The 18,897-nt window shown below is 39.8% G+C and overlaps 1 protein-coding gene across 3 annotated transcripts; it reads right to left on the bottom strand.

The window, feature by feature from the left end:
* Positions 1–101: 101 nt before the first annotated feature.
* Positions 102–18,858, bottom strand: cfap65 (cilia and flagella associated protein 65). 3 transcript variants are annotated; one of them, XM_077581019.1, is made up of 35 exons: positions 18,709–18,858; positions 18,033–18,115; positions 17,695–17,867; positions 17,523–17,625; positions 16,599–16,765; positions 16,326–16,534; positions 15,199–15,332; positions 14,899–15,124; positions 14,558–14,826; positions 13,332–13,508; positions 13,023–13,255; positions 12,770–12,923; positions 11,706–11,843; positions 10,726–10,983; positions 10,511–10,650; positions 9,877–9,961; positions 9,648–9,794; positions 9,395–9,560; positions 8,232–8,360; positions 7,941–8,154; positions 7,717–7,845; positions 7,535–7,625; positions 7,375–7,454; positions 5,941–6,007; positions 5,742–5,852; positions 5,470–5,661; positions 5,236–5,379; positions 3,940–4,065; positions 3,690–3,806; positions 3,470–3,589; positions 2,555–2,605; positions 2,280–2,464; positions 1,954–2,082; positions 1,187–1,531; positions 102–481 (listed from the first exon to the last, which is right to left on the bottom strand). In XM_077581019.1, the coding sequence occupies exons 2-35, from the start codon at positions 18,111–18,113 to the stop codon at positions 361–363; spliced, it is 5,211 nt and encodes a 1,736-aa protein (XP_077437145.1). In that variant the 5' UTR covers positions 18,114–18,115; positions 18,709–18,858; the 3' UTR covers positions 102–360. The 3 variants fall into 3 exon arrangements, with proteins under 3 accessions (XP_077437145.1, XP_077437146.1, XP_077437147.1); XM_077581020.1 differs by having other exon boundaries at positions 2,555–2,600; positions 3,471–3,589; XM_077581021.1 differs by having other exon boundaries at positions 16,330–16,534; positions 16,643–16,765.
* Between the last annotated feature and the right edge of the window lie 39 nt (positions 18,859–18,897).

Below are 18,897 nucleotides of genomic sequence, written 5' to 3'. Positions count from 1 at the left end.
CCACCAGATGGCAGCATATATCATGGACCCCAGTACCAGTAACCGAACGCATTGATCGAATAAAATAAATAGATACATAAATAAATAAGCTAAAATGCAACTGTGAATTGAAGCAGTTTTATTTTCTACATGTACAATGACCATTTAAATTTTATTTATGTACAAATCATGATTTGTGCAATGTTTTTTTTTAAATTATTTTTCACGTTACAGAACCAAAGTGCAACAGTTGATCCAAAGCACTTATAGAAAGGAGCCATAAGTGCTTATCCTGTGCGAGATTCAGTATATTGAGAGGAATTGCAGTATGGCGCACGTTAGGAGGAGATGAAAAAAGATCAATATGAGATGGTCATTTGCTCAACATGTGTCCGTCTGATGTTCTGTTGATGACGAGGCTTTAAAATCGGCCTGGGGCGGTTTGTTTTGGGTTGTCTCCTTGTCCTCTTTCTTGACTTTGGCAGTGAGGTACCTCCTGGATCTATTCAAGGAAGAGACACCGTCTTAACATTTTCATTTGTGAAAAAAAAATCATATGATAGAAAAAGTAACTTTGAAATTTGCATAAAAATAGTTGCGTCTCCTCAATTTGGGGTTCAATTTGCCATTGGGTCCCTTTTAACTCACTCACTGCCATTGACGGCTATAAACGTCCAAAAATCATTTGAACTATTTCTATTAGTTTAAAATTGTTTTCACTTTTTTAACAATGGTATGAAAACCTAGAATTTTTGTTATTGTACATTTAGAACAGATATGAAATTTGTGATTAATCGCGAGTTAACTAGTGAAGTCATGCGATTAATTTTGATTAAAAACTTTTATCGCCTGACGCCCCTAATTATTAATAATCTTTTTCTTTTTTTTTATTCATTCACTGCCATTGACGGCTATAAACGTCCAAAATTCATTTTAACTATTTCTATTAGTTTAACATTTTTTCCACTTTTGTTAACAAGAGTATGAAAACCTAGAATTTTTTTATTGTACATTTAGAACAGATGTAAAATTTGTGATTAATCATGAGTTAACTAGTGAAGAAGTCATACGATTAATTAAAATTAAAAATTTTAATCGCCTCTTGCTTTTAATTTGTAATAAAAAAATTTTTTTAAATGAATTTATGGCAGTAAATGAGTTCATGCAACTAATATAGGAGAGAATCAAATCAGCTGCGTGTCTTTACCTGACCGAGACATTTGGCGAGGACACTCTGAGATGCTCCGTGAGGTCCAGATCTCCTCTGACTGCCTCCATCATCACATTCTGGAAGGTGTTGAGTAATATATCATTGAACACGCCCACCGGTATGTGTTCGGCGCGCGGCGCCATTTTCAGCCTGGCCCCGGAGCCTCCCGCCGTCCCCGAGCCGTCAGCGCGAACGTGAAGCTCGGGATTCGTCTCGTTCAGGCCAATCAGGGGTTGCGGTATTGGCGAAGGTGTGCAGAAGATGACTTTGGGCTTGTAGAAAAGAGCTTTGGATGCCATAGTAAGCAGAGAGCGGGAAAATGCCTCATCATCCAGGATGCTCCTGGGGGGGAAATAAACACATTTGAAACTACCAAATTAATTCTTATAGGCAAATCCTAAAAATAAGAATTGGAATTTTGCAGGCTCCCTCTATAGACGTTTATACATTGTATTCAATCTATATTTAAGTACAGTATTTTTGCTTTCCTATATTTATTTATTTATTTAAATCGACTTTTTTTTCTCAACAAAACCTCCACCTTGTTTGAAACATTTGCGAACTACCGACCCCGGGTAAAATAAAATGTGAATGCTGAGGGGAGAGCATCAAAAAGCTGAAACAGAAGAAAGAAATGTGGAACTGCTCCTGAACAAGCGGCACAACTCAATATTGAGTCCGAAGCGGAAGTCCAAATGATCCGGATGGAGTCCGTTGCTAATAGCCAGGCTTGATCGTACCTTATCTGGAAAGGACGACGTTACCTGATGACAGAAGTGATAGCGTGCTCGAGGAAGTGTCGCTGGGCGCCCAGCGTCTGCAATGGCCGCCCTTCTTGAAGTAGCGTGTCCGTCAACATTTTGGGCCTCAGAGGCTTGATCGTTTGGAAGCACCTGTCGGAAAAAGCGCGCAGATGATGTTTTGTGAGTAAATGATAGATGAAACAGTTTAACATAAAAAATAAAAAACCCTTGTAATTGTAAATGTGAAAATCATAAAATATTTTAATCTGTTTAGTGAATCTAAATAACTCCACTTTTTAACTATATTCAAATTTATTGACGCGTTTTAAAAAGGTTGACTTCCTTACCTGAAGCGATTATTGAAGCGATCGGGGAAGTATCGGAGGTATTCCTGCGACCGATAGGAGCGCGCCGTCAACTCCAGATGAACCAGCGTCGGTTGCGGCGCCGTCGGCCGTTTCAACACTTTCACAGCTTCCGCCTGAGCTCGCTGCTCTGCTCGGGCCACCCTGCTACAAATTGGTGGAAGAGCCTGGAGGAAAACACACACAAAAAAAAAATCTTTGACATATCCCGTTTTCCGCTACATCCGAACGGGAAATAACGCACGACTCTCAGTCACCTTGTATTTTCCCAGTGGCGGCTCTTTTATTTGAGCTGGAGGTGCTGGCGCCTGTGACAAGACAGAAAAGAAAAAGTGTTGAGGAAGATGGAAATATGTCTGACCTTACTTGATTCATTTGGTAATAATTGAAATCACGATTAGTACAATCATTTAAAAATGAAAAAGAAAATGTTAAAAAAATATTAATACAAATACAATTATTTGAAACACTATAATTATGCATGTTCCTTTTGGACCAAACAAGATTTATTAACTCATTCACTGCCATAAATTCTTAAAAAAAAAAAGATTATTAAAAATCAGGGGCCAGAAGGCGATTAAAGGTTTTTAATTGTAATTAATCACATGAGTTCACAAGTTAACTCACGATGAATCACAAATTCTATATGTTCTAAATGTACAATACACATTTTTTAGGTTTTCATACTCTTGTTAACAAAAGTGGAAAAAAAATGTAAAACTAATAGAAATAGTTCAAATGAATTTTTGACGATTAGAGCCGTCAAGGGAAGTGAATGAATAAAAAAAAAAAGAAGAAAATATTATTAAAAATTCGTGGCGTCAGGCGATTAAAGTTTTTAATAGCAATTAATCGCATGACTTCACTAGTTAACTCACGATTAATCACAAATTTTATGTAAAAAATTGAATGTACAATAAAAAAAATCTCTATTTTCAACAAAAGTGAAAAAAAATGTTAAACTAATACAAATAGTTAAAATGATTTTTTGACGTTTATAGCCGTCAATGGCTGTTAATTTTTTTTATTTAAAAAGGTGCAACTATATAAATTAAAACAACTCAAAATGAGTATTAATAATCTTTTATTTTTTTACGATTGTGCCGATTTTGTAATTGTGGAGCATAATAATCGAAATTGCAACTGAATTTGGATGAATGGCGCATCCCTACTTTCGGGCTTCCTGCAAGGTCCCGCTCGGTGATGGTGAATTCATTTTGCTGCTGCTCTCGTTCCCGTTCCCAATGCTGCAGAGAGTCCAAATATTGCACCAGTGCGGCCTGCTCAGTCAGCTGCGAGGTACGAGAGGAGAAACGGAATACAGCGCTTGAAGAATAACAAAAGTGATAATAGTAATAATGCAAAGAATAACATTATTGATAAGGGGGATACCTGACAGATGATGTCCAGATGATGAATCGTCGGGAAATCGGTCGCCATAAAGGTCAGCACACAAATGATGCTCTCCCCCGGACGTAGAAGGCCTTGTTTAGGCTGGATCCGGATCACCTTACACCGATACAAAACCGACACAACCCAAATGATTACCAATATGTCACCAGGCACAGCCAATCAATCCGAATCGATCGCCACGTGCATATTAGCAACGCGATCGTTCGTTCTCTGGCTGTGTGACGCTCACCTGAGTCAAACACCATTTAAAGAAGATTTCTTTTAAGGACACGTTCGTGAGGAAGAAGATTCTGGACGATTGCGAGAGCACCGGGATCTCGCCCAGAGAGATGTTGTCCTCCGACAGGAACGCAGTCTGCACACGCGTATTTAACAAACAAATGTAAAATCATCCCCAAAAAAAGTGCGCAGGTGCAGTAGTTTTGTATAGCGTATGTTCAAATTGGATTTCAAATCACTACTTTTCAGGCACTTTGAAAACTCTTTTTCAAAGGTCTTAGAGCCATGAGGAACGCAATCAATAAATGATGAGCTGATTAAGCAGTTTTAGGAAATGAAAATGAATATTAACAGGACTTACTCAAATGCATCTAACCCAACTATTTGCACTCATTATTGTCTGTAGATTTTGAATTTTAAGGCTACAAAATGCTGCGCGGCTCCAGCAGAGTGAGAGAGGAGGCGGAGCTTAACGACCCTTCTCGGACAATTCAAGTGTTCAAGAGTGACTACATTTGCTCTCGAGCTATTTTCAACCATTTAAATTTGTTGTTGATGCCTTAAAATGAGTGACAATGTTAAGACAGACCAACAATTTGTAAAGATAAAAAAAATTATGTCAAATTGAAATTATGATACAAAATAATTATTTTTGCAAAACCAAAAAATGAAATTTAAATAATACCTTTAGAATTGTATCTACAATATGTAATAATTAGGACAATAAAAAGAGGCTTGACTGTAAGCTGTCATGCCAAATCTAACCAGAAGTGACGTAAACCCACAGTAAAAGCATATATTTCAGTATGATATTGTCAAATTATACTTTATATTATTATTTATTAACTCATTCACTGCCATTGACAGCTATAGACGTCAAAAAATAATTCACTTTTGTTAACAAGAGGATGAAAACCTAGAAAAAAATGTCATTGTTCATTTAGAACAGATGTAAAATTTGTGATTAATCGTGAGTTAACTAGTGAAGTCATGTGATTAATTACAATTTAAAAAAAATTAATTGCCTGATGCCCCTAATTAAAAAAATGAAAAGGAAAGATTATTAAAAATGAGGGGTTTAACGATGACATTTTTCTATTGTAATTAATCGCATGACTTCAATAGTTAACTCACGATGAATCACACATTTTATATCCGTTCTAAATGTACAATAAAACAATTCTAGGTCGTCACACTCCAAAAAATGTCAAACTAATAGAAATAGTTCAAATGAATTTTTGACGTCGATAGCCGTCAATGGCAGTGAACGAGTTAAGTGTGATGACGCAAATGTCTCCATTCGCACCTGGCCGGGGATGGGAATCCTGCGTACACGGGCTGCAGCTTTGTTTTCAGTGCTTGGGAACACATCTCGTTGAGTATCTAAGCCGCAGGCGTCGAACCTCACTACAGTCGTTTCGCCGTGTTGGACGTGAATAGGAACGTCCACCTGCCAATACCAAAGACACAAAAGACGACTATTACAAATAACTTGCCGAGAAAATGAGTCCGAAGAGGGACGGCGACTGAAGACGCGTACAGTGTGCATCTTGGCCTCCAGCGGCGAGAAAATGAATTCCAGCTTGGCCATCTTGGCGGGCAGGACGACCCCCACCGGGTTGAGGCAACTCAGCAGCGGCTGATTGAAATTGTCCTCTTGCAGCTGCGACAGCACGCCGCCGTCCACTTCGTAGCGGACGGGGACGTCGCCGCCGTTGTACAGGTCGTACGTCTGCGGCGCAAAAGACAAACATGGCCGCTCCATGTTTCAGAACGCAAACAATGCATTATGGACCGTGGGCCAAGTCCCACCTGCATCGGAGGCGTCAAACCCCCAATCATGATAGGAGTGAAAACGTGATGCCTGGATAAAAAGTACAGATGTGGTCGTTCTCGCTCCACCGTCACCCCTTGGAAGTGCAGCTGTCAAGTACAAAAAGCGTGAGGAAGTCATAATTAGCAAACGAAAAAAAAAATGTGTGTTGGGGGGGGGGGGGGGGGTGTAACTTACCAAGATCTCTCTGCCATGTGAGATTTTCAAAATGATTGGCAGCTGATGTGTCCCGGCAATGACATGGCTGCAAAAAGCACATTTGAACATCATGTCACATATTGCTGTTATTGATTGGATAACTGAAACATATTTTATCTTTACTCTAGAGAGATTCCCCCCCCCCCCCCCAGGACCATTTTATAATCCTAACACCCATGAAACATTAAAAAAAAAAACTGTACTTATAAGTGGCATAATAATTTTGAAAATGAAAAGTTGCAGTATCATGAGATTTTCTATAAAAAATCCATCCATCCATCCATTTTCTTGGCCGCTTTTCCTCACTAGGGTCGCGGGGGTGCTGGAGCCTATCCCAGCTGGCTTCGGGCAGTAGGCGGGGTACACCCTGAACTGGTTGCCAGCCAATCGCAGGGCACACAGAGACGAACAACCACACTCACATTCACACCTAGGGACAATTTGGAGTGTTCAATTAACCTGCCATGCATGTTTTTGGAATGTGGGAGGAAACCGGAGTACCCGGTGAAAACCCACGCAAGCACGGGGAGAACATGCAAACTCCACCCAGGAAGGCCGAAGCCCGGACTCGATCTCACGTCCTCTGCACTGGGAGGCGGACGTGCTAACCAGTCAGCCACCGTGCTGCCCTCTATAAAAAATAATAAAAATAAAATATGTTAGAAGAACAAGCTGTATTTTGCTTAATTTTTTCAAGAACAAAGGCCTGTTTTGCCAGGAAAAAAAAAAGTCTAAATAATATGATGATATTAACTGCCATTGACGGCTATAGACGTCAAAAATTAATTTGGTCTATTTCTATTAGTTTCACATTTTTTTCACTTTTGTTAACAAGAGTATGAAAACCTGGGATAATAATAAATAATTAAATAATTAAACAAAAAAGAAAATATTATTAAAAAAATGAGAGGCGTCAGACGATTAATTTTTTTAATTGTAATTAATCGCATGACTTCAATAGTTAACTCATGACTAATCACAACTTTTATATCTGTTCTAAATGTACAATACATTTTTTATCTAGGTTTTCATACTCTTATTAACAAAAGTGGGGAAAAATTAAACTAATAGAAATAGTTCAAATGAATTTTTGACGTCTATAGCCGTCAATGGCAGTGAATGAGTTAAAGTCACATTACACCTTTTTTTCCTACTGGAAAATATTCTTCTTTTTTTTAAATCTAAAATAATAGGATTATAATAGGATTATAAAAACAACATTTCTGTTCTGTTCTTACTTTAAATATCATAATGTGTCACAATCACATCAGAGCTTTAAACTGGGCCAAATCTAAGGTAAGGAAAAGTAATGGGTTAGTATTTTTTGTTTTATTAGCACGGCGGTCCCATTATTTAGTTCTGCACTTTTTAAGTGAGTGGAGAAGGCCAAACTGTGACTCCGTAATGTCTCACCTGTAACTGAGCTGTACTGATTTCTGCTGTCCAGAAAGCAGAGTTCCTGACAGGGGGAACACGCTGAAAAGTTCTGCAACCTGTCAGGAATATAATTTTAAAAAGCATCATACCAAACAATTGATTTGATATGTTTTTAGGAAGAAGAATGTCGGCATGCCTGCATCTGCCCCAGCTCGTTGTGACACAAATCTTCTCTCTGGCTCCAGTGCTTGAAGTCCACCTGTTGGTCGTCTGGAAACAAGAAGGTCCTAAATTGGGAGAGGAAGCAAATCACGACAAAACTGTTGATGCATCTCTTCAATGACAGATTTGTGCGCGTGTGCGCGTGTTTTTACTTACCACTCCACGGGGATGCTGCCAGAGTTGTGAAACATCAACGCAAAAGTAGAAGCTTCTGAATTCTGAGGAGCGGCACCGAAATTCAAATCCAGCATGGCTTTGATTAAGATGGCTGGATACGTGCGCATACTGCAAATAGAAAAAAAAAAAAAAAAACACTGTGACAAGGCAAATCAAATTCCCATTTGAAGAACAACTCCAAATAAAGAATGCGTGTGCTCCACCTGTGCCCTCTCGGGCTCCTGTAAGTATGCTCCACAGGGGCGGGCAAGGAGAGCAGCTGCGCGTTGAGGCCGTCCACCGCGAGGAGCTTCCACACGTACGTCTTGCTGAGCCAAGCCGCGACGCCGCCGCTGCACACGTCGCTCACCTGCATGGTGGGGAACACGCCCTTGGCGCGCACCTCGCACAACGCTTGAAGAGGGGACAGCAGCGCGCCTGGGAAGGAAAAAAAAAATTCAAAATCAGGTCGCCAAAAACAACGTTTGAGTTGAGTGTGTGTTTTCTGAACGTACCGCTGGAGTCGAGCGTCTGGTAGCTGACGGCCCACCTGTAGCTGGCTTGTCGATCCGGCCGAAATGTGGCTCGGAGCAGAAATGAAGACTGTGCAGCCACGGTTGCCCCTTCACAGTCAAGTTGCAGGGCTGGAAAAGGTCAAACCCGGGCACGGTTAGGGTCGTGTCCTCTGATGAGCGCTTCTAATTGTCAAATTGATTCCATTTTAGAGTCATATTTACACTTGGAAGAAAAAAATAATAAAAGTCACTCAAGGGTTGAGGAACAAACTCACGACCAAATTCGGGAAACAGCCGATGTACTCCCTGAGCCAAGCAGCTCCTGCTGTGTCAGCTGGAATCTTCTTAACTCCAAAACAACATTTTTGGTCTAATCTTGGAGATAAGCAAACGGTAGGAGTGGCATAGCTCAGGTGGTAGAGTGGCAGTCTCCCAAGCTGTAGGTTGGGAGTTCATTCCTCAACCCTTGAGTGACTTTTTTTCAAACTCTCTTCCAAGTGTAAATATTAGCCTACTCTAAACCTGAGTCTATTTGGTCCCACTCTAAATAGATTCAAATTTACTCTACAGAATTTACTGTGTACTTATTAATAACCATGACACATTCATGACGGACACAGGAGGAAGTCAATCCAAAAACAAATTATTGATGATCATATCTTCTATACAGCCCCACTAGTCTAAATATGGTATTTTGGTTAATATTGCGTTAGTGAAATATGAGCTAAGCAGCAAAATCCAGCAGTTTTTTATCAGTATCAGAAGGCGGCCATTTTGTCACTTGCTGTCGACTGAAGATGACATCACAGTTGCTCAGGTTTCAGGTATAAACCAATCACAGCTCAGCTTTAAAAATAAAAAAAACAGGTGGGCTGTGATTGGTCGTTACCTGAGCCCCGAGCAACTTTGATGTCATCTTCAGTCGACAGGAAGTGGCAAAATGGCCGCCCCCTGAGATGGATAAAAACGGCTGGATTTTGTTTCATAACTCATATTGCACAAATGTAATATTAATCAGAATGTCATGTTTTGACTAGTGAGGTCACATATAACATATTATTGTCCAGAGAGGTTGAAGGTTGACTTCCCCTTTGAAATATTGGTCAAACAAATCAAAAACGTTTCTTTCAACAAATGTTGTGAATAATTGTGCTAAGGTCTACCAATTGGCGCAGGTTGAAGGTCCTGCTGAAGTTGCTCTTCTGGTAACGTCTGCTGGATGGAAAGATTGAAGGAGATGGAGCAGGTGCTGTTGTTCACCAGCGGGACGTCAATCGACTGACAACGTCCAACAAGCGTGTCTCCCATTTCTAACACATCTTTAACCGCCTGAACAGGAAGCGGGAAATTATTGATCCACGTTTGTGCTTCTTTGCAAGTATCACGCGTATAGGAATAAAAAAAAAAAAATCATACCTGTATGAAGCCTTTAGCGCCTTTCCCAACTACTTTGAGGGTAAGGATGGACTTTATATAATTGGGGTCTTGAATCGGCCAGAAGGAGAGAGTCGGTTCAAAGACATATGTTTTCTCTTCCTTTGGATTAAAGGACCATTTCTGATGCTGTAATGTCAAAATAATCCCCAAAAATCTTGTTTAAATTTTTTTTTTTAAAGCTCTGGAAAGGATTCCACACGTCCCTTACCGCACTCTCGTTGGCTTGCAGTTCACCAGATTCTGGTTGGACAGAGATGAGATGCTGGTCCGAGTCACGAATGCTCCATTGGAAGCTATGAAAACATGGTCAGAGAAAACAAATTACAGAATTATGATGATTTAGAACAGTGGCTCCTAATCTGCTTGGAGATTCTAAAACACACGAGTTTCCTAAGCACATTCACCCCCCAAAAAATTTGTTTTTGTTTTTTTAATTCAAGATATAGGTCTACTGAAAAAAGCAGAGGCCTCAGAATTGAACCCTGTGGAACACCATACGTTTCATTGTACATGTGGCTTCGTTGTTTTTTTAATTTATTTATTTGCTTGTCATAATTATTATAAAGGGATTACAACAATAAAGAAATCACGACTCATTTGAGTCGGCTTTGTGTTTTGACCTCTGCCGAACCTGAGCCTGACTCATCGCATCAAAAAAGTGCCAATTTAAATAATTGCTTCCATTGGTAACACACAATTGAGTTAAATTAATCCAAAGTGAATATTTAACTTGAATTAATTATCAGTTGATTCACTTAACATATTCACTTTGGATTAAATGTGTGTTACCAATCGAAGCAATTCAACAATTTTGCTTTTCGAAAAAAAAAAAAGAAACTCACCCTAGAGGTATGCGGCAGACGTTTCTGATGTGGTGGCTCTGCTGAGTGGGTGAGCCCACACACGTATCTTGGAAATATAAGCTAGCATCTCCGCCAAGTGACATATTCATCTTTTCCAACATGCTGAAGACGGTCAATTCCTAAAAGCAACGTCAAGTCACACGTGTGCATCAAAAGAAAGCTTTGTGGGAGAATATTTCCGGTCTGTGTCGTACCGTTGTGCTTTTGGTGCAATTGAGCTGGAGGCGCAGTTTAACTCCGTCTACGGGGGAGTCTTCTTTGGGAGTGGTTATGACGGTGAGGATTTGGTGAGCGCCAGGCGGGAGCAAGCCGCACCTCGGCACGACCGACACCGACATTTCCAAGGTGGGGTCGAAGCTTTCGTTTAGGTTCCGACAGAAGGTGAGGGGCTGCTCTCCGGTATTGCGCAATAGCAAGGTCTGATAGGAGCGAACACTAAGGCCCGTGAATACCTGCAACGAATGAATGGAATAAACAGCGGATATAAAAAGTCTACACACCCCTATTTAAATGCCTGTTTTTTGTAGCATGAAAAAGAGCCAAAATGATTGAAAAAAATAATAATTCTACCATTAATGTGACCATAATGTACAACACAAAATATGTTTATCTTTTGAAATGGCATGTAAAAAAATTAACAACTAAGGTAATGAAATTGCACAAGTGTACACCCCCCACCCCACCCACTACCCCGCAGGATGTGGCAATGTTCCGTCAGTCAGCACACATCATTGAAAAGCGCCCCTGAATAACCCAAAATAAACAAATAAAATTTGGTTGTTTTTATCGTTTATCGTTTTATCGGACCAAAACAAAATCTGCCAAACACATGAGGAAATGTGTCGGCACAAAAAAATATAAAAATAAATGTTGAGGAAAGCCTACTAGAACACCTGAAATCTGTTTGGGGTTAATAAGAGGCACTATAAATGTTGGAATGCGTGCACTGACTTTAGCACAAGTGGTTAATTTTAAACATAGCCACATCCATTTATAAGAGGGTGTGCACACTTATGCAACCACATTACCGCAGTTCTTTATTTCTACTTCCTCACTCCAAAATATATTTTTTTAATTCCATTGAGTTGTATAGAATATAGGTCAGATTAATGGTAGAAAAAGCCTCTGTATGACATACATAAAAAATGTAATTTTCTGTAGTTGTCCCGCTTACCACTTTACTTGGCTCAAGTGAGAAGTGGGGATAAAAATGCTCTTTTCCACGATCAAAGGAGTGGCCAATGACTCGGACGATGACACACCACGGCGGGCTGATCTGTTCCTCATTCTCACAAGAGTCATCTGGCTGTGCCTACACAGGGAAAGGGTCGACGTATAAGACATCGGGACACAAAATGGCAAACATCCAATATCCATAATATTAACTCATTCACGGCCATAAATTCATTTTTTTTTAATTATAAAAAAAATAGGGGCGACAGGCAATTACATTTTTTAATTGTAATTAATCGTATGACTTCACTAGTTAACTCACGATTAATCGCAAATTTTATATCTGTTCTAAATGTACAATGAACAAAATGTTCTAGGTTTTCATACTCTAGTTAACAAAAGTGGGAAAAAAATGTTAAACTAATAGAAATGAGTTAAAATTAATTTTCGACGTTTATAGTCGTCAATGGCAGTGAATGAATAAAAAAAAAAGAAGAAAAGATTATTAAAAATTTGTGGCGTCAAGTGATTCAAATTTTTATCCTGATTAATCGCATGACTTTACTAGTTAACTCACGATTAATCGCAAATTTTATATCTGTTCTAAATGTACAATGAAAAAAAATTCTAGGTTTTCATACTCTAGTTAACAAAAGTGGGAAAAAAAATGTTAAACTAATAGAAATGAGTTAAAATTAATTTTCGACGTTTATAGCCGTCAATGGCAGTGAATGAATAAAAAAAAGAAGAAAAGATTATTAAAAATTTGTGACGTCAAGTGATTCAAATTTTTATCCTGATTAATCGCATGACTTTACTAGTTAACTCACGATTAATCACACATTTTATATCTGTTCTAAATGTACAATAAAAAAAATCTAGCTTTTCATACACTTGTCAACAAAAGAGGAATAAAAATGTTAAACTAATAGAAATAGTTCAAATGTATTTTTGACGTTTTTAGCCGTCAATGGCAGTGAATGAGTTAAATTTGAGAGAGTTCGTCTTTAATATAAAACTCAGTTAGCTTATTAGCAAACACTCTGGAAAGAAACTTGATCCTACTTTAAAAGCCAAGCACTCAAGTTGAGCCGCGTGCAGTGCATTTGCTTGCTTTGGATTGTAAGCCACTCGGAACGAGGTGGACTTGAGCGGGGACAGGTCACGGGTTGACGGAGAAACGGAGAATGGAGAGTCGGAGGCGTTGGTCCAAACCAGGCTAGAAGAAAAAACAGACAGAAGAAAATAAACAAATTCAGGCTTTCGAGAAAAAAATAGAATCGTAGAATCGGACACATGAAGACGGAGGCGACTTTACGTGACTTTGACGGCGGCGTTGTTGGTGACGGCCACGCCCTGAGAAGGTGCGGATGAGGCCGACACGGACGACGTCAGCTGATTGAACAGCAGCTCGCTGGGCACCACCGAAACCCGCGTGGACGGCGACGACGAAGCCGCCGAATCCGCTTCCGCCGAGCCCGCTTGGTCGGCGTCTTCCTTGGGCGTCATCGAGCGCGCGAGCGAGATGTTATCCGATTGCCGGCTTGATTTCTAGAATCCAAACAGAGAAGGTCTCGCTGAGCAACAACGGGGTTGGGGGCGAAAAGTAGGCGTGGCCGCGCTTCACCTCATCTGCAAATAAGCAGAATGCTTGCGGGTCCAGTTGCGTGCTGTTGCTCGGCAGCAGGAAGCTCATCACGTCAGAACGATCCTCTTGACTTTCCTCTAAATGTTCTGGCGTGAGCGCAGCTGGTTTCTGGAGGTCTGAGTGGCACGAGCCAATCAGGTCCAAGAACAAAGGCTCCTAAACAAAAGATGGATGTGAGTTCAAGAGCAGGCTGGAGGTTCTTGTTTGCGATTATGTCCGTCTTGTTTCTTATACTGCTCACTTTCGAAATGAATATCGTATGGAATTGAGAATCGTATCGCTTCCAAATTTCATCGAATCATATCAAACCATTTTGCCCTTTAAGAAATCAATTTTCAATCAAATGTGTATCGAGATAAGTTTCAAATGGGCCTCATGCCAGCCATTCACAACCCTAGGTAAGCGCAACTAAGCCATGTCTGACATCTAGTGGTGAATGGTGGTATGACATCTGGAAACTACAGTTGATGGAGAGTAGCAGATTGGCAGCTGTGATTTCACGTATTCTCAGGAAGGAGTTCTCAATTTTTTTTCAATAATTTTTTGCCATTCTCCATTTGGCCCCCTCCCTTATTTTATTGAAGAATTATTTGGGTTTGTAAAAACAAAAATATTTATTTTATACTTTTTTTTTTTAAACAATCAAGGGGCAACTCAGAGTTATCGTAACTTCAAGCCTGTTAAAATGCAGGTATTTATATACAGGTCAACTCAATTCACCTCTTCCTTGTCGAAACAAGGCTACAAATCCCAGCATATTTATTATTATTAAGAGTTAACTCTTTGACTGCCAAGCGTTTTCAGAAAAGGGATGCCAGCTGATTTAAGCATTTTGACTGATCTTTCAAGGTCCACAGAAAATTTTGTGTTTGGACTATGGAAACACACATAATACCAAGGCTTTCCTCCACCCGTTTCCAAAAAAAAAAACAAAAAAAACATAGTTAACGACTTTTAACGTCTTTGGCAGACCTCCTTAGGATTTTACTAAACGTTATTAAACGTTTTTGGCAGTCAAAGAGTTCAAATATATTATCTTAATAATAGTGACCATATGTAATATTCTTATTTAGCATCTCAAATTGCTTAATATCATTTTGAAAGAAATGTGAGTTTCCACATTTTGCCATCTACCCGCTTTCAACGATGTTTTCGATTTTTGCCACAATATCCTTTATGGTATCAATCTTGGCATGGTTGCTTACCCCGTGCAGTATAAAACAAGTGACGCTTCTGTGGTGGGCAAAAGGCACGCTGGGGAGGTAGACGATGGTCAGCGTGATGCAGCTCTTGGGGGCTAAGGTGCCGTGTTGTGGTTGGATGCTGAACACGCTGTGGCCAGCGCAGTCCAGATCCCATTGATAGATTGCATGAACGCATGAAGAATTGATCATGTCGATAGTCTGTGACGCTGCGGCTCCCGCTTCGACGCAGCCAAAGTCAACCACGGATGAAGAAAAAGACAGCTTGGGACCTGAGAACAAGAAAATGCATGCAGGGAATGAATTGATGTCAAGTTGGGATCACAAAATGGCGTCTGTCCTACCTGTACAGTTTCCAATGAGCTTAAGCACGGTTTTGTTGAGCGCCCCTTTGCATTCCACAGTCAAATACTCAACCGAGACCGAATCGGCAACGCTTGGCACAAAAGTGACTTTCGCCGTCACGCTTCCACCTGGAGCGACTCTACCGATCTCGATATCACAGATGAATTCGGACCCCAGCAAGGGCACGCCTCCAGGAAGTCGGATGAGGGAAAAAAACGCCGTGACCTGCAAGAACAACTGCAGCATTAAATCCGGGATTTGTGACTCGGCCCTGCGGGTTCAAACGAAGCCTTACTCACATGTGAGGGATTGAAGATCTCAAAACATTTCTGCGAACTTTGTCCAACTGCGACAGAACCAAAGTTAAGGACCGGACCGCCATCTTGTTTCTCCTTAGAACTTGGGCTTCTCAATTGAAGACACGGGTACTTGGCTTCCACGAAGAGCAGACACAAGAGGGGAAAGATTCAAGCCGTGGATACGCAGCCCTCATCCGTTCACGTTTGAACATATTCGATTATTATTCCTCTCTTTTTAAAATTATTTTAGTATGTTCTTATCTATCGTTTTAGCTCTGTCTTATGTTCTTAAAAATTATTATAGTCTGGTATAAGGATAAACCAATTATCGCAGGGGCCGATTATGGTGCCGATATTTGGCATTTTGACAAATATCGGCATCGGCCTTTTTACCAATTCAAAGGCTGATAACGTTGATATCGCGCTGAGCAGTGATTGCTTGCAAACATTAGCAAAATTGAGAGTTTTCATCAGGATTTGTAAGATGTTCACAGACAGTTTTTACTTGTCACAAAGATATTTCAAACATAGTCAGGCAATTTTTTTACTGTCTGCGAAGATCCTTTGAAACCTTTTTAGCTTACATTCACATTTCACATGCATTTGTCACTCAGTGAGATACAGGGAATTTTTCATTTATGGATTTATTTAAATTTCCACTTTGTTAAAAAAAAATATGCTTGACACTATGAACACCCTATGCTTTTTTTTAATTTTTTTTTTTTTTAGAAATTATAAAAACTAGGGAATTATTTACTTGCTTAGTTTTTAATTGAGCTCAACACGTGCTGATGACCCTGGAAGCTCCCTGCAATTTTTGTTATAATTTTAAACAAAGCTGACAATTCTTTATAAGTTTAAAAGGAAAAGAAAAAAGACATTTTTAGAAATTTTGAATATTTTCTCTTTTACTGCAAATGAATATCGGCTTGAAATATCGGTTATCGGTATCGGCATTGAAAAAACAGTTTGTTGTTTCTGCACTGTTTTTTTTTGTGGATCGGTATTATGGGGCGAGGTGGGCTTGGAATTAGTTTTTAAACTATGTAAAGCACTTTGAGTTTTTGTATAAAAAGTGCTATTTAAATCAAGATTGATTGAAGTGTGTTGTTGAATAATGACAGTACCCACTCCCTGAAGAAGCACCGTGGCGCAGTAGTCCGCTTTCTCTCCTTGCGCCCCAAAACGACAACAGGCGTGTTTGTTGTACAACAGCGCCTCCTGTGGTTGGAACAGGACCATCAGCAGAATCTCCTGGCTGGGCTGAAGCACGCCTTCCGCTGGACTCACTTGAAAAGGTTCTGAACACTCCCAGTAGAAGGACGTGCGCAGTTTGCTGTGCGGCGCATCGCACGGGTTAAAAATCAATGTCCGAAGAAGAAGCTTTCAAAACATTTCACCTGAGATTCTTAAGCAAAAGAGTCGCAGAAGCAGACTGATGCACCGCACAGAGTGGGAGGAGCACAGCGTCCGGCACTTCCAGGGCCGGCGAGGGAACCACAGCTCGAAGGGACACTTGGAAGCTGCCATCTTTGCCCAGAAACTCAATGCTGTCCTCATATTTGCACTGTCGCACACAAAACATTTCACAGGGACAACATCAAACAAAAAAAAGTGTATTATATATATATATATATCAGGCCACAAAATGACAGAATAATAATCTTGCTGTGAGGCAGACATCCATATCCATAATATTAACTCATTCACTGCCATAAATTCTTTTATTTTTAAATTATAAAAAAAATTAGGGGCGACAGGCAATAACATTTTTTTTAATTGTAATTAATTATATGACTTCACTAGTTAACTCACGATTAATCGTAAATTTTAGATCTGTTCTAAATGTACAATGAAAAAAAATCATAGGTTTTCATACTCTAGTTAACAAAAGTGGGAAAAATGTTAAATTAAGAGAAATTAGTTCAAATGAATTTTTGACGTTTATAGCCGTCAATGGCAGCGAATGAATGAAAAAAAAAAAGATTATTAAAAATTTGTGGCGTCAGGTGATTAAAATTTTAATCCTGATTAATCGCATAACTTCACTAGTTAACTCACAATTAATCGCAAATTTTATATCTGTTCTAAATGTGCAATGAAAAAAAATTATAGGTTTTCATACTCTAGTTAACAAAAGTGGGAAAAATGTTCAACGAGTTTAAATGAATTGTTGACGTTTATAGCCGTCAATGGCAGCGAATGAATGAAAAAAAAAGATTATTAAAAATTTGTGGCGTCAGGTGATTACAATTTTAATCCTGATTAATCGCATGACTTTACTAGTTAACTCACTAGTTACACCAATGCATGACTGCGACTACCTTCTCTGTAGGTTTAAACGTGACCGGTATGGACAAAGTCGTCCCCGGGCTCACGGCGATGGTCCTGGAACTGGAGATGCTGAAGAATTTGGTTGCTGGAGGTCTAAGAGGGAGAAAAAAACGGAATATGCAAAAATGTCTGGTCTGTAGCCGTTAGAAAACCACCGCTAACCTTAACTGAAGTTTCTGGAGCTTGAAATTAACGTTCTTTAACGACAGCGACTTGGTGAATTCTCTGCCCTCATCCCAGTCCTCCCAAAGCAGCTCGGACTTCGTTTCCAGTCCGAGGAAACAGCTTTTTTCTAGGGCCGCACGCCGCAGGTGCTTGTGCTGAGTCGCTGGATGCTGACAGGGGGAGGAAACAAAAAAAAAGAAAAAAGAGACGGTAAATCATCATCAGCTGAAATTCTGATTAAAATGGGAAGAAGGCTTCCACAGTGTACTTGGATTTGTGTGTGTGTGTGTGTGGTGGGGAGGTTCCTGCAGCACAAAAAAGTGTACATTACTTACTTTGGCATTGTTGACAATAATGGAGGACTTCCACAGTGCTTCTGACGCAATTGGCTTCGGACCCTCAGACTCAGCTAACATGACTGAAAACAAGGAAAATGAGACTTGCTGTTATATTTCATTTGACATATTTACATGGTACTGATCAGAATAACAAGAACACAAAATGTATTTTCTGTCTACAGGAAGCGTCGGTTGCGTATGAGATTAAAACGACAACAAAATCAGACAATATTGTTACAAGCAAACCAATGATCGGTTCGTTTTAAAAGTTGAAAGAAATTGACGAGTCATACATGCAACATGTTTGCAGTTAAGATGACACTGTAAAATGAAAATCTATAACACGCCACTATTTGGAATTTGGACAAAGTTCCTGACAAATATCGCTCTACAGCACTGTTAAATGAGTTCAAATGTAAATAATGACGTGCTGAGAGCTAGCGAGCTAGCCAGTTAGCACTCTGGCTAGCCAGTTAGCACTCTGGCTAGCTCTTATCTTTACACGCTAAATTAGTATTATTTGATTGCTTTTACACCCGTGTCCCTAATATAGCAGGCTTTGCCTTACATTAAATAATTAGTTAAGTCATTAAAACTTCGATTGTCTTGTGCTGACTAACATTAAGGACCCAGGCAGTGGTAATATGTTAATCTGAGAAAAACGCACGCTTACCTGCTTAGAGTGTGGAAACGTTCCGACAATAACAACTTATTCCATTTGTGTTGTTATCAAAAGAACAACAACAACAATCACGTAAAGGAATTTGTAGTCCAGAGAGAGTCCTTGACAAGTTGTTGTATGTTGCCATGGTAACTACGGAACGTCAAAGAGGACTAAAATGCGAAGGAGAATTATGTGCAC

Source organism: Vanacampus margaritifer, chromosome 11 (assembly GCF_051991255.1).
Source record: "Vanacampus margaritifer isolate UIUO_Vmar chromosome 11, RoL_Vmar_1.0, whole genome shotgun sequence".
In the NCBI taxonomy this organism is placed as follows: domain Eukaryota; kingdom Metazoa; phylum Chordata; class Actinopteri; order Syngnathiformes; family Syngnathidae; genus Vanacampus; species Vanacampus margaritifer.
This window is presented reverse-complemented; position numbering and strand designations above follow the sequence as displayed.

Bases quoted from the DNA above. Each gene is read 5' to 3' on its own strand.
- cfap65 (XM_077581019.1), bottom strand. From the start codon at position 18,113: ATGTTAGCTGAGTCTGAGGGTCCGAAGCCAATTGCGTCAGAAGCACTG. The intron at 14,827-14,898 runs GTAGGACAGACG...TCTTGTTCTCAG, and splicing joins GCTCATTGGAAACTGTACAG to GTCCCAAGCTGTCTTTTTCT. The intron at 7,846-7,940 runs GTGGAGCACACG...TTCTATTTGCAG, and splicing joins AGGAGCCCGAGAGGGCACAG to TATGCGCACGTATCCAGCCA.